This window comes from Populus euphratica, unplaced genomic scaffold (assembly GCF_000495115.2).
Source record: "Populus euphratica unplaced genomic scaffold, PopEup_1.0 scaffold267.1, whole genome shotgun sequence".
Lineage (NCBI taxonomy): Eukaryota > Viridiplantae > Streptophyta > Magnoliopsida > Malpighiales > Salicaceae > Populus > Populus euphratica.
Window position 1 is genome coordinate 260466 of NW_011500049.1, and position 13716 is coordinate 274181.

At 29.8% G+C, this 13716-nt stretch overlaps 1 protein-coding gene across 1 annotated transcript; it reads left to right on the forward strand.

Annotated features, from left to right (window-relative positions):
- Positions 1-1776: 1776 nt before the first annotated feature.
- On the forward strand, positions 1777-7031 carry LOC105107609 (uncharacterized). Its single transcript, XM_011001599.1, has 9 exons — positions 1777-1951; positions 2145-2687; positions 3027-3273; positions 3356-3398; positions 4410-4504; positions 4618-4812; positions 5668-5829; positions 6197-6346; positions 6717-7031. The coding sequence occupies exons 3-9, from the start codon at positions 3115-3117 to the stop codon at positions 6777-6779; spliced, it is 867 nt and encodes a 288-aa protein (XP_010999901.1). The 5' UTR covers positions 1777-1951; positions 2145-2687; positions 3027-3114; the 3' UTR covers positions 6780-7031.
- The last annotated feature ends 6685 nt before the right edge of the window (positions 7032-13716 follow it).

Sequence of the window (13716 nt, forward strand, 5' to 3'; positions counted from 1 at the left end):
TGTATCATTTCTCCTCTAGTTTCTTTTGAAACTTGGGTTAGTATAAGTCAAAGGTCATCCGAGTCACGGGTTAACATGTCAGGTCAAGTTATATTTTAAAATAGTTGATTTCTAGATAATCTTGATTGACATATAAGCTATTCTTAAAATATTTTATAATTAAAATAGAAAAAACAGTTTGATTCAATTGAGATGGTATGATAAACTTGTAACTTGTAACCTATGTAATTAATGTCAAGTCAACATAAGTCAACCTACTAAACTTATGGACCATATCATAAGATTGGAAAAACCTGATAGAAAACAAAGAAAATCATATAGCCTATATTTTTTTTTAAAAAAAATGTTGAATTCTAGAAGCTAAAATGAAAATAAATAAAAAACAAATTACGTCAATCCGTGTGAATTTTCAAACCCAGGATATTAGACTGTAAGCATCCAATTTAGATAAACCACAAGGTTTAATTCTTAATTAATAAAATATTAAAGGCTGAAATTGAAAAAAAATTTTCAATTATAAAAAAATATCAAAAACAAAATATAGAAATTGAAAAAATAAGCATCAAAATTAAAATTAAAATAAGATAAATATTTTTTACTGAAGGCTAATAAAAAGAAAAATAAAATTTAAAAAAATACAAGAAAAAATAATCAAAATATTGAGTATCAAAATTAAAAATAAAAATATTTTTTTTAATTGAAGGGTGGAATTGTAAAGAAAAATCAATTTAACAAAAGGACTACAATACAATCAAAAGAATAAGGATCAAATTTTTAAAAAATAACAAATCACAAATTGAGATTGAATTATCAAATTGAAAATAAATTAAAATTTTATAGAAAAAATCTAAGAACAAAAATTCAATATTAAAATAATAAAGATCGAACTCAACATCTCAAAATCAAAGAACGACTCTGAAATTTGACATGGACAAACATAATTTTCTGAGAGATGAAAGATAAAAATAAAAAAATAAAAAAAAGTCATTCATGATCAGCCATCACCCCTACATCTCCATACGTTGTTACAAAAAGAAGAGAATGTCGTTACACTTTTAATAAAATGACAAAAATCGGTGTTGTATTGCTAGAAGGCGTGTTGTGCACCACACACCACCAAAAGATAGTTGTGTCTTCGACATAAGATGACACATATTAGCTATTTTTTATTTTTTTAATACTATCTTATGTTTATTAAAATAACATAGTATTTTTTAGCTAACATAATAATAATAATAGAAAAAAAGAACGTGAAAATACAAAGACATTTTTAAATGATAGTTTATTTTTTTTGGTTTTTAATAATATTTTAGTTATTTTATTATTCTTTTAAAAAGATAAAAAATTTATTTGTTTTCATTCAATTCAATAATAACTAACGAGTCTTCTTAAATGACTATCCTAATGAGTCCACTATGTCTTGTTAAATAACTACCGCCATTAATAACCTTTATAACTGGTTCAATATTTTTTAATGGTGGGAATAGCAAAACTGCTACGTGAACAGAGTTTTTCAAAGGGATTTTAACTTTTGTTAATAATTTTATATATTTTGCTACAACTTTTGAATTTTCAATTGATGTTCCCTCCGCATTGCATATTTTGAGTTTTGAAATAAACCTTTCTTTGCTATTAACGAGAAATTTATCAGCCACTACATGGTAGTGGGCTTTCACGTGGTGGACCCGTAATATATAATGTGATATTTTCTGCAAGTCTTCGTCAATTTTATTTTTTATTTTTTAATTCTCGAGTCTTTGTTAACATTTCAAGTCTTGGTCAATAATTCATATTGATATGAACGAATGGTTCCTCGGAGCCACAAATACCACCAAAGCAGCACAGGTCTTGCTGCTGTTCCCAGGTTTGCAACCAACAGACTTGAGCCCTTGATTTGAAGCTGTTCATGTGTTAGCACAAACGAACAAGCTATATATTGTCGAGTCCTGATGTATGTTATTCATCATTGCACACTTGAATTGATAATATTCTGTATGTTATTCATCATTGCACACTTGAAGTGATAATATTCTGTATGTTATTCATTTAGCCATGAATGGTATATTTTTGGTCTGTCACCATTTGTTTCTCAACTTCTCTTGATTCTTACTTCTGTTTCTTCCCTGATTCAAAATATTTTCCAGGAACGAAGACGAGAAAGAGAGAGAGAGAGGTAGATGATGCAGGAGGCATTGTTAACAAAGAAAAAGGAATTCTGTGTTTTAAAACTTAGCAACTGGCTAGCAGCTTATGCGATCTATCAACTTGAGTATTTTTACAGATGAAACTGCATGATTTAAGTAATCTACCACATCAGAACTGGGATGACAAGGTGCAAGAAAGAGACTACCAGTTGCAGCTGTACAGGTACTGTCATATGATTGACACGGGCAAAATAAATAGCCCAACCAGGCCTAAGGAAGAGGAGGAGGGGAAAGAGGAAAGAGAAACAGCCCATAAAAGGCCCATTATGATAGCCCCAGCCCGACCGGAGAGGAAGAAGAGAGAAGAAAAAAAAGAAGAAGAGGAAGGGAAAGGCCCAATTTAACAACTTGTTGGGCCAAATGGCCTAGACTTCGTCTAAGATTTGAGAGAACGAAAACAAAACATTTCAGCCTCGAACAAGCTCATATTTTTGGCGCTGTGCAGTCAAGGAAAGCAAACTGGCTTCTAAAGAAGAAGATAAGGTATAACTAAATAGTCTTAACAGTTATGACATAGTCGAACTAGTTTTCCTACAGCAAAACTAGCAGACTGCAATAATTAAATCGTATATAAGTAATTACTTTGGTTTGGTTGTCTCTTCTTTCTTTGAAGAAAAAAAAATCCCTTTTAAAAATGAAAAAAAGCTATTCAAATCCAATTTGCCACTTACTAATGTATTTTTCTACCTTGTGCTATTCAAATCCAATTCGCCACTTACTAATGTATTTTTCTACCTTGTTTTACCGAGAGCATTTTCATGGTGAATAAAATTTTTATCTTATCAAACAATTAAATATTGTGTATTGATTCTCTCCTAACAGTTTTAGGACACTACGATTGAGACCAAAGCAAACAAATGGGACCCAATCAGATTGTCCAGCGTCATGTGGTGAAATCTAACCATGGTCAATGGTGTCAGAACGTGTTGCGACGAGTACATATAGTCATGCCATATATAGTTTGAACCCTCCTATCTTCCCTATCGATTGTTTTTCGAGCATCCTCGCTCGATTTCGTGGCGACATATTGTCTATCTCTCTCACTCTGTCTCATACACTCCTTGTTCAAGTACTAAATTTCCTCTCTCCGGATTTTTGTGCTTTTAGTTTGGAGTTTTCAGTTCTACTTTCAATTGTTTTGTTTTCTGCAGATACCAGCCAATTCAATGGAAGGTCCATCTGAACTTGTCGGAGGTACAGTACAATCCATGTATATATCTATGATAAATAAGTATTTAGTTGGCTAGATCTCTAATTTATATGTTATAACTAGCCTGATTTTGCTTCATGTTGATGTTGTTTGGTTTCCACGAAATTTTAAATCTTTTTTTTTAAAGATGGCAATATAATCGTTATTCAAACACTTTGGAATGTTACCCTATTAAAATCAATCAGTTGAATATAACTAGAAGGAGATTTGTTTTAAGGGTTTTTTTTTATAAAAAAGGGGGATATATATAGTTGAAAGTCAAGAGAAAAATGAACGATAATAATTCATGGTAGTAATGTATAATTATAGATATATCCTGTTTTGATCATTGATCTGCTAAGTTCAGTCGGATCATCTAATTAAATATGAAATGAAGTTATGATTAATTACTACTGTGTGATTAAGCGTTTTAGCTCCTCGTTACATGAGTTATCAACCCTAATTTATTACAAAAAAGAAAAGACAATAAGCTTCTACATAGTTTTTGTGGAGTGTACTAATTAATTTAAGCAACTAATCCTTGATTAGGTAGCTAGCGGCCGGTGACTATAAGTTTGATAACAGTCCTTTCTTTTTTGGAATTATATTAGTCATATGTAGCATATAAATTGTATAAAAACAAACGAATGGCTAGAGCTTCTTTTCCAGTGAAATGTTGGCACTGTTACCTACATCTAGAACCCATTAATTAAATATGTTGGTGAATATACCAAATACATCAGTAGGTTAACATGCATGCATATACATTGATTGTAATTGAGCATTGTAATAGGAAGGATGATTCGCCCATATTACATTGATTTGTGACTGTTTTATAGATATTAATATATGAAGAAAACCAATAATGCTAGGATATTGAACAGCTAGTGGAAGTATTCGATTACTGGTTAACATATTTGACAAGTTTTTTTTTTATCACGTACTCGTTATATATATTTGAGATTTAGTATAGTTATTTCGAGTTTTGTTTTTCAAAATCTTAAACATATGAACAGGTGATCAGAATGATCAAACTGTCCAACCATCAGCTGAAGACATTAGAAAAGAAAAGAGACGGCTAAGAGACTACAGACGTGGTGAGAGAAAGCAGGTACAAGTGAATGAGTAGCTTATCTCCCCTCCATGTTTTTTTTTTTCTTTGTTTAAACCCTATAAATAGTTAATTTATCCTTTTCTCTTTCTATATATGATATCTATGGGCAGCAAGAGATAGAACGCACTCAGAGAGAGTTGGGAAAGTGGAAAGCAGATTATGCTGAGTTGGAGAAAAACAATGCCTACTTGAGAGGAAAACTGGAACTGTTCGAATCCGATATGGAGCAAACTAGAGAAACTAACAGGCGACTCGTGCAAATAGTTGGACAACAGAATATTATGATCAACATGCTTCAGATACTTGTAAGGCTGCGGTTTCTCTTCCTACATACATAATGATACATACATGCATATATAGTGATAAAATTATATATTTGGTATTTGGTATGGTAGTCAATAAATAAAAAAGACTTTAATTTCTTGTTAATCTAAAAAACTCACAATTTACTAAAAAGATCTTGAATACCTACAATAAAACAACCTAAATCAAGAGATTAAGGATCCTTTGATAATGAAGTAACTGCAATAAAACAGCCAAAAATTGAGAGATTCAAGGATCCTTTGATAACGAAGTCGGTAATTTTTTGAGAAAGATATTAAATAATTTAGAGTAATAAAAATAACATTAAAGAGTCTTCAATTTCAAGGTTCAAAAACTTCTTTTCCCTTGAAATTTGAGTTTTATTTATATTTTAAAGCCTTGATTTTTTATCTAAATAGTTTAGAGAATATTTATACCTTATAAATTTTATGGTTTTTATAAAAAAAATTGAAAAATTATCTATTTTTAATAATATTAATAAAAGGTGAAAAATTCTCTTACATATTAATAGACACCTATAAATATAATTTTTTTTATTATTTTATAATGATTTGTTATATTTTTAACATTTGCAATAGTAAAAAATCACTTAGGAGTAGACATAAAAACATAAAAATTAATAAGGTTGTAAGCAAACAAATCAAGGACATATTACCTAGATTTGACTGATTGCTAGCTTGTCTATTTTTTATTTTTTATTTCAAGAGCAAACAAAAATATATTGCTGCACACATTTTGATCCTCTGCTAATAATGTGGAAACACTTTTAATAGAACATTATCTCAATTTTCTTTTCTCTTTATATATAAATCACTATCTGTAATCGGCGTATACAGATTGAAATGACTCCTCGCAATACATTTGGCACTGGAGAGGCAGACCTACAAGTTCATCACCCACCAGTTTATCAATTTGGAACTACAATGGTGTCGGGTGGCTCCACCATGCAAGTGTCGTCTGGGCTGCTTCAATCACCTGTCCCTCAAGGCTGGGCACATGTATGTCTCCATTTTTTTATAATTACTTGCGTCCTATTTCTATTTTTCATGAAGAAAAAATTGTTGTTTGCCTGCGCGACATAATTTTTCCTTTTGTTTTCTTTTAAAAAATGAAAAAAATCAAACAATTGAAATGCCAAATTTTTTAAACCAGCTTATTTAAAAAAATTGTAATAACAATAGTTGGTTTTGCTTTTTTCCAACAAAAAAAATAAGAATAACAAATTTTTATTTATGTTTTCAAAAACCTGAAAATTAAAACAAAAGACAAAAACATTAATGATATCAAACAATCTTCTTCTTCTTCTTCTTTTTTTTTTTCTTTTTTGTTTCGAATGTATGCTTACAATTTTTTTATTATACACAGGGGAACAATGTTGAGCAGCCTTCCTTAACTTCTGGTGGTGATCTGTTCGTTAATCTTAATCACTTGAACAACACTTATCCACCTAGAACAGCAATGGCGTCGGGTAGCTCGCCCAGGCAAGGGTCACCTGTCCCTCAAGGGCAGGCACATGTATGTCTCCATTTTCTTTATAATTACTTCCGTCCCATTTCTATTTTTTATGAAGAAATAATTGCTGATTATCTGCGCGGCATAATTTTTGTTTTTGTTTTCTTTTAAAAAAATAAAACTGCAAACAATTGAATTGTCAAATTTTTTAAATGAGGTGATTTTCAAAAATTGTAACAACAATTGTTGGTTTTGCTTTTCTCAACAAAAATAAGAATAAATTTTTTTTTATTTATGATTTCAAAAATATGAAAACTAAAGCAAAAGCCAAAAATTTAAATGATGTCAAACAATCTCTTAATTTATTTTTATTTTTATAATGGGTTCATTTTTTTCTTATTATGGGTTCTAAAAATTTATTTGTTATAAACAGGAGAACAATAATGAGCAGCCTGGCTCAACTTATGGTGATCAATTCTTTAATTTTAATGGTTGATCGAGTAATGATGGATAAGTACTGGGATGGAAGCAACAATATCAATAGACAAGTGTTATTTGAGCTATGAATGTCGGCATGTACTAGTAATGCTGGTGGGAAGACAAACATTTTCATTTATCAGAATCTCGTACTATAATTTATGAGTGTTTTTTAATGTTTTTCAATAAGATATATTTGTAACAATTGAGTGAATAATGCTTGATTATTATAACTTGAATTGTTCATTCCTGGGTATTGGATAGAAAGGAACTTTGTTGTTTTAATTTCTAGCTAGGGATGTAGAATTTGCAATAGTTATTTCCCTCCGCAAGCAAGAGATTTTTTTAACCACAAAAAAATATAGATCTTTTCAATATATATAAACTTATGCACACATTTAATTAAATAAATAAATAAATATTTACATAAAGAAATAAATAAAATTATTAACAACCCAATATTTTTTGAAAATTTTTAGAAAAAATTTTGTATTTTAATACTAGATTTTTATCTTATAGTGTAAAAATACATTTCAATATTAATCAAAATTTATAAAAAAAACACACGAGAAAATCAAAAATATTTTGAAATCCCCCTTGTATGTTTTTTTGAAATATTTTTTAGGGTTGGTTAGATCCAGCCCAAACATTTTAGATTGGGATGAAAACGAGTCTAGCCCACTAAATTTAGAAAGGAAGTGTCATTTGCACAAATGTTTGTGGCAGGTTTAAGGTGACAAAAGTAAGAGCAACCTTGCTTGGATGGAGGTAAAAAAAGGTAGGATCATTCCTGATATTATAGGGAAGATATGCAAGGTGGCCGGAGGTGGTGGCATCGCTGGAGATTGGAGAAAAGGAGGAGGAAATTGAGGTCAATAAAAGGGAGGAAATTGAGGTCGATAAAGGGGAAGAAAAAAAAATGATTTCTTTCCAACTTTGCATAATGATTTCTTTTTCTTTGAGGAATGGAATTTACTTTTATTTATAGGGTGTGGAAAGGGGACATGTTATCTTTAATGGTGCCAATTATTGACTTTTGATTCGACACTGAATGATCCCAAATGTTGGTTCCAAGCTGCTACCATGGCTTGAAAAAGTTGACTATTAAGGGTGGTTGGGTTGGTTATAAAGCATGTTTCAAGGGAGCCGAAGAAAGAGCGTTCTTGCTTATATTGATGTGAAGAGAGGCTAGAGGTGTTATTGGTGTTACAGGAAATACTTTCGAGTGGTTTTTGGTGACAATGATGGTCGAGGTATAGTGGTGGAGCTAACTAAAGTGGTGGTCGAGAGGGGGAAAAGATAGAAAAAAATGGAAGAAAAAAACTGGGCATAGATGATTTTTTCTCAACTTTGACTTTCATTTCCCCCTCTTTTGGCTATAAAATTCAAATAAATTTATAAGAGGTTGAAAAGAGACTTGTTTTATTTAATGGTGCCAAATTTTGACTCTTATTTGAATGGATAAAAATTCCAATTATTGATTCAAAGTAGATATAATGAATTGTCAATCTGTCAATTGAAGGCAACTTGAGTTGGCCATTTTAGGCTAACTTTGCTGCCACCGTAGTGTCAATTAGCTTGAACGAACCACATGAGGCTATATAAAAATGTTTAGTGATCATTTATGTGTTTGTTTTATCAAATTTGATGAAAAAATAAAGCATTAAATACATCTTTAAAATAACCTCCTCAATTGTCATTTCAAAGAAAAAGAAAAGATCAATTAAGAGTGAACTAGATAACACATGGTTTGTTTTTTATTTTAAGTTTACTTTAGTCCTTCACCTTTTGATTTATTTTAATTGCACTTTTAATTGATCCTAAACTTCTAGTTTAATGCAATTTAGCTTTTAGAAAACTTCAATTTTAACCCGAGATTTCATATCCTTTTGCACTTTGATCCTTGATCTTAGATTTATGCAATTTAGCCCTTAATTCACCATTAAACTTTTAAATTTTTTTAATTTCACCTCTATTTTTGTCAATGAAACCCCTATAGTTTGGTGCCTTTTACAAATTAGTCTTTAGTTGTGAATTTCTTCAATTTAAATCCTAATTGACCCTAAAACTTTTATATTCTTGTAATTTTACCCTTCATTTCAATAAATTAACTTCATAAAAATTAAATTTGGTCTCTTTAAATTTTAATCTTTTTAATTAAACTCAAATTGAGCTCCCAAACTTAATATTTTACCAATTAAGCCTCTATTAAAATTAATTTAACCCATTTAAAGTGTAATTAAGCTTTGCACCTAATTAAATTCTTCAATTGAACTCAAGTTAATTCTTGAATATAATTTAAATTAATTTGACCCGTGATTAAATCAAATTAGTCTATTAAAATTTATTTTTTATATAAATTCACCTAACAATCATTTAATTTAACTTTAAATTTGTATTGTTTTTTTATTTTTTAGTATAATGAGGTACAATTATAGGGAATAACCCAAAAGAAAAATATTGTTTGTCATAATTCAATATTTTATTTTGAATCTAAGTTATTCATGTTAATCATTTAATTCACGAGCAATATTGGATCTAAGTCATTCATGTTCAATGAGATTTGATGGGTTTCTTTTCGCCATCGCTGGGTCGAGATTAGGTGCGCCTGTTGTTTCGAATACTGTAAAATTGTTCTTTCAGCATCAAGAAGAGAGTGGAGCCAGAGTAGCTCAAGGCCAAGGTGCTCCACTGCAACATCAACACCGGAGGATCATCTACCACGTAACATTAACATTAACACTTGGATTTTTGCACCCTCTCTTTCTTTATTTACTCCTGACTGATAAAACTTGAGAAGATTTCAACAGGCTGCTTCATATCTGCAGACACAGTCGTATATATTTCCTTTGATCGATTTTGCATCCAGCTTCTTTTTCTTCACCATCACAAGCTGCATAAATGAGATATGTACACATACTAGATGATGTCAAAAGAAATACTCGTACATTATTATTACAGAAAAGACAAAATCTTTGGATAGTTTTGGAGTAAATTTTTATCATTTCAAACATATCTGCTCTGTTCCATTGTCTGTGTTTTTTTTATGTCTCGAGCTAGTAACTAAACCAATAGATGTTAGAGTTGGCATCTTGAATGCCATTCTCTCAACTTTTTAGAATGTCAGAGGAAATACTATCACAGGGTCAGGCATGAAGCACTGGTAATGGTAAAAGAAAAGCACATTTAGACCGAACATTGAAATTCATATGAAGCGCTCAACCCATCCCTTCCAATATATTCTGCGGAGCACAAGCTTCAGCATGTGATTAGCTGCACTCATTTGTCCTTAATTTTATGTCTGGAACAGTGTTTTTATCGAAAGAAAGTGAGGAAAAGGAAGCAAGACAAACATACATACTTGAACATGGGGACTTTTACCAAATCAGCATTCTCTGCAGCGGCAACAAGCTCAGAGCTGCCCTGCATCAAATCAATGCACGGACTCCCACATCCATTCTCAACAACCATCAAGGGGACTGAGGAGGAATTCTCTTTAGAACCATCTGAAGTGTTGCATCAACAAGTAGGCCACCTGCTTCAGAAGCTCTGCGAAGAACATCACAATGCTGTTGAATAGTAGAATCAGCTTCCTCACTTTGGTTTTGTTCAATGACAAATACTTTAAAAAGGAGTGAGATGAGAAGTTTGCAAAGCATCAAGCATGTGGACGAACCTTTGCAGCCGCAGCAACAATGCCAGGAAGATCCATAGCAGTGGGCATCATTTAGTTCTGGAAGGGAGTTCGCAACCAAAACAATCTGCATAAACAAAGTGATGGGTAGCGCACAAATTATTTGAAAGTCTTCTTTCACTAGCATCGTAGAAAGGCATACTAATTACCTTAGTAAACTTGACAGTGCACAAATTATTATTTTTTTAAATAAAAATTTAGTTTCCAATTTTTTTTTTATTTGCTATGGGTTTCGTTCAAATTTCAGGATGCTCCAAGTTTTTGCTTTTCTAGGTTTTTTCATATTAATTTATTTATTTTACCTCACTTTTTTTTTTCTAATTGCTGAGTTCTTCAAATTTTGTTAAGTTTTTGAAAATAATTCCATGTCTTGAAAAATAATATTTTAGGGAGGGGGGGGGTCTAAGAGGTGTTTTTGCATACAAAGTGACAAAAGAATATAAGAAAGAAAAATTCTTAAAAAATATATAAATCAACACTTCGTATATACATAAAAGGATAAATAATAGATACATAATCTCAAATATTACTGTTTATCCTTGGAAAAAAATGTGATAGGAAGGGAATGGAAAATTTTTCTTTGTTTGAATAAAAAAAAAAAGGAATGAAAGATAATAAATATTAAATATCATTAATTTCCCTTTTAAGGGGATGAAGTGACAAATAAGATTGAAACCATTTATTTTTTAAAAGAATGACGATGAGTATTTTTATATTAAATAAAGTTAAAATATGTTAAAAAATATATTTCAACTCAGAATTTTAAGTTTTTAGACGAGATTTTAAAATTAATTTTATATTATTTTTTAATATATTTTTTAAAATAAAAACTATTTAGATTTAAAATTTATATATATACACAATACATTATGCTTGATTTCATTAATTAGACATTATGCTTGATTTCATTAATTAGAATATGGTGGTTAAATTTAAACTCATGATTATTTGGTTATTAAAATTTTAATACAATATTAAAAAATTATCTCAATAAAAAAACTTAAACCTTTATGTGAGATTCCAATAATAATTTTATATTATTTCCTAACAAAATTATAATTATAAAACTCGAATTAGCCTAACAGATTTATTTAGAAATTAGTCACATTGAGTATTAGATTAGTCAGAGTTAAAAAACATATAAAAGAATAAAAATCCTCGCTAACCATGTTAAAAGCTCGGTTAATTCATTAATCTAATCAAAACTAGAACTTAACTTGTTATTATTTTTGATGATTTGTTAAAACCATGTCATTTTGATTTATTGTTTTCAAAAGTAGAAGATTAAACTTGGTTAATTTAGATCAATTTTTTTAATTCATGATATAAATTTTTTTTTTACATCGACTTTTCAATCAAGTTTTAGAATCATGAATAAAATGGTAAGTTATTGTAAAAATTTTTTATAAAACCATTACCCCAATCTAGAGGGGAGACCATAGAGGAGAAAGAAGTTTGAAAATTAACCTCCATTTCCCTTCCCCTTTATTAAGAAGTTTCTTCTCATGTAAAATTAAGCTTTTACACGTACCTTAATTTTCACCCTCTCGTTCTCCCCTGCCCTCCAATCAAACTTTTTCTGAAACAAACTGTAAAGTAATCAATATAAAGCTCCTCTTTCCTCTTTTTTCATGCACGCGTACATTCTCATAATCTCATGCGCACTGATTTGACGAGGCAAAACATTTTGCTAGCAAATAAAAGCTATCTGCTTTTCTATCAGGAATAGGTTTGTTAGACATGTCATGGATGGGGCCACCGCCTATGATGAGATGCACCTCCTCTCGTTGGGTGCCATCATTATTATCTTTATTTTGTTCTTAATTTCATTATTATAGTCTCAGTCTTATCCTTGACCGCTCCATAATTTCCTACGTGTAAAACATATGTAAATGTACTACACATGCAAGGTCGGGTTGATACCGACGGTTCTTGGTTAGTTGTTAGACTTGTCGAGTTTGATTTGATTTAATTTAGGATTTTAATTATCAAATTATCGCATCAATTATTATATTTAAATCAATGCTATTTTAAATTTTTTTAAATGTCTTAGAGTTTATCGGATTGTATTTCACTTAAATTTGACCAGATTAACTAATCAAGTAATTATTCATTCGACTAGAAATTTAGAACAAGCTAAATCAAGTTGGAATTCACTTTCTGCTTAAAAATATCCAGACTAGAAATTCGAGTGTTTTGAACATGTATAGAGCTAAAAAATAATAAAAAATAGTAAATTATAAAATACAAAAAAAAACACTATCTTTTGTATATCTGTGTATCTCTTTTACCATATGTAAAATATAACCATCTAAAAATGCTGATGGGATTTTTTTTATTTTTTAATTGAGATTAATTTTTTTAATACTTTTGAAATATTGATTCTATTCTATTAGAGAAAAATAAAATTTTTATTATACTGCTTTGATATTCAAATTTATACTATAAAGAAAAGGTATAGTCTTTTATATGTATATGTGTATGTGTGTGTATTATTCACATGGCATGAATTTTAAGAGTCATATTTGAAAATTAGAAACACTTTGGAATTACGCTGTGCAGATATAATTTTATGAAAATGTAATTTTTTTAATTTTTTTTTACTTTGAAATTTTTTTAGTATACTAATATTAAAAATAATTTTTTTAAAATAAAAAAATAATATTATTTTTATATATTTTCAATCAGCTATTTTCAAAAATAATTACTGCAACCCTTCTAAGCAACCCCTTTAAACAACATAAAGGACAATGCCACAGGCTGAGGCTGGTCCCTTCTCTGCTGTGCCTTTCAATGCAGATATGCTGGGACAGCAGATATTGTTTCTAGCTTTAATTTGCTAGGTTTGTTACATTCTAGGTGGCTAGGTTTTGAGATTTGGAAGCTGGTCATCAAAGTTCATCTACCCCAAGTTTGTTCTTTTTTTTGGTGTTTAATCTTGCACTTGGAGTCTGTTGCTCTCAATAGAGTTCGGTTAAGTTAATATCTTTTACTAACAAAATTAAAATTTATTTTTAATTAGTTTTGAAATCATGAATTTTATAAAGGCATCAATTTAAAGGGTTGTTGTCCATATTAGCAAATGAGGATGATTATTGGATTTTAAGTACAATGATTTTTATTTTATTTGAATTTAATAATTTAATAAAATCCCTATTTTTCTTATATTAATATTTTGAGATTTGACAAAGTGAAAAAAAAAAAAACATTTCTAAACTATCTAACAAACTTGTCTGCAAACAATGTCTCTACGGTCCATCTA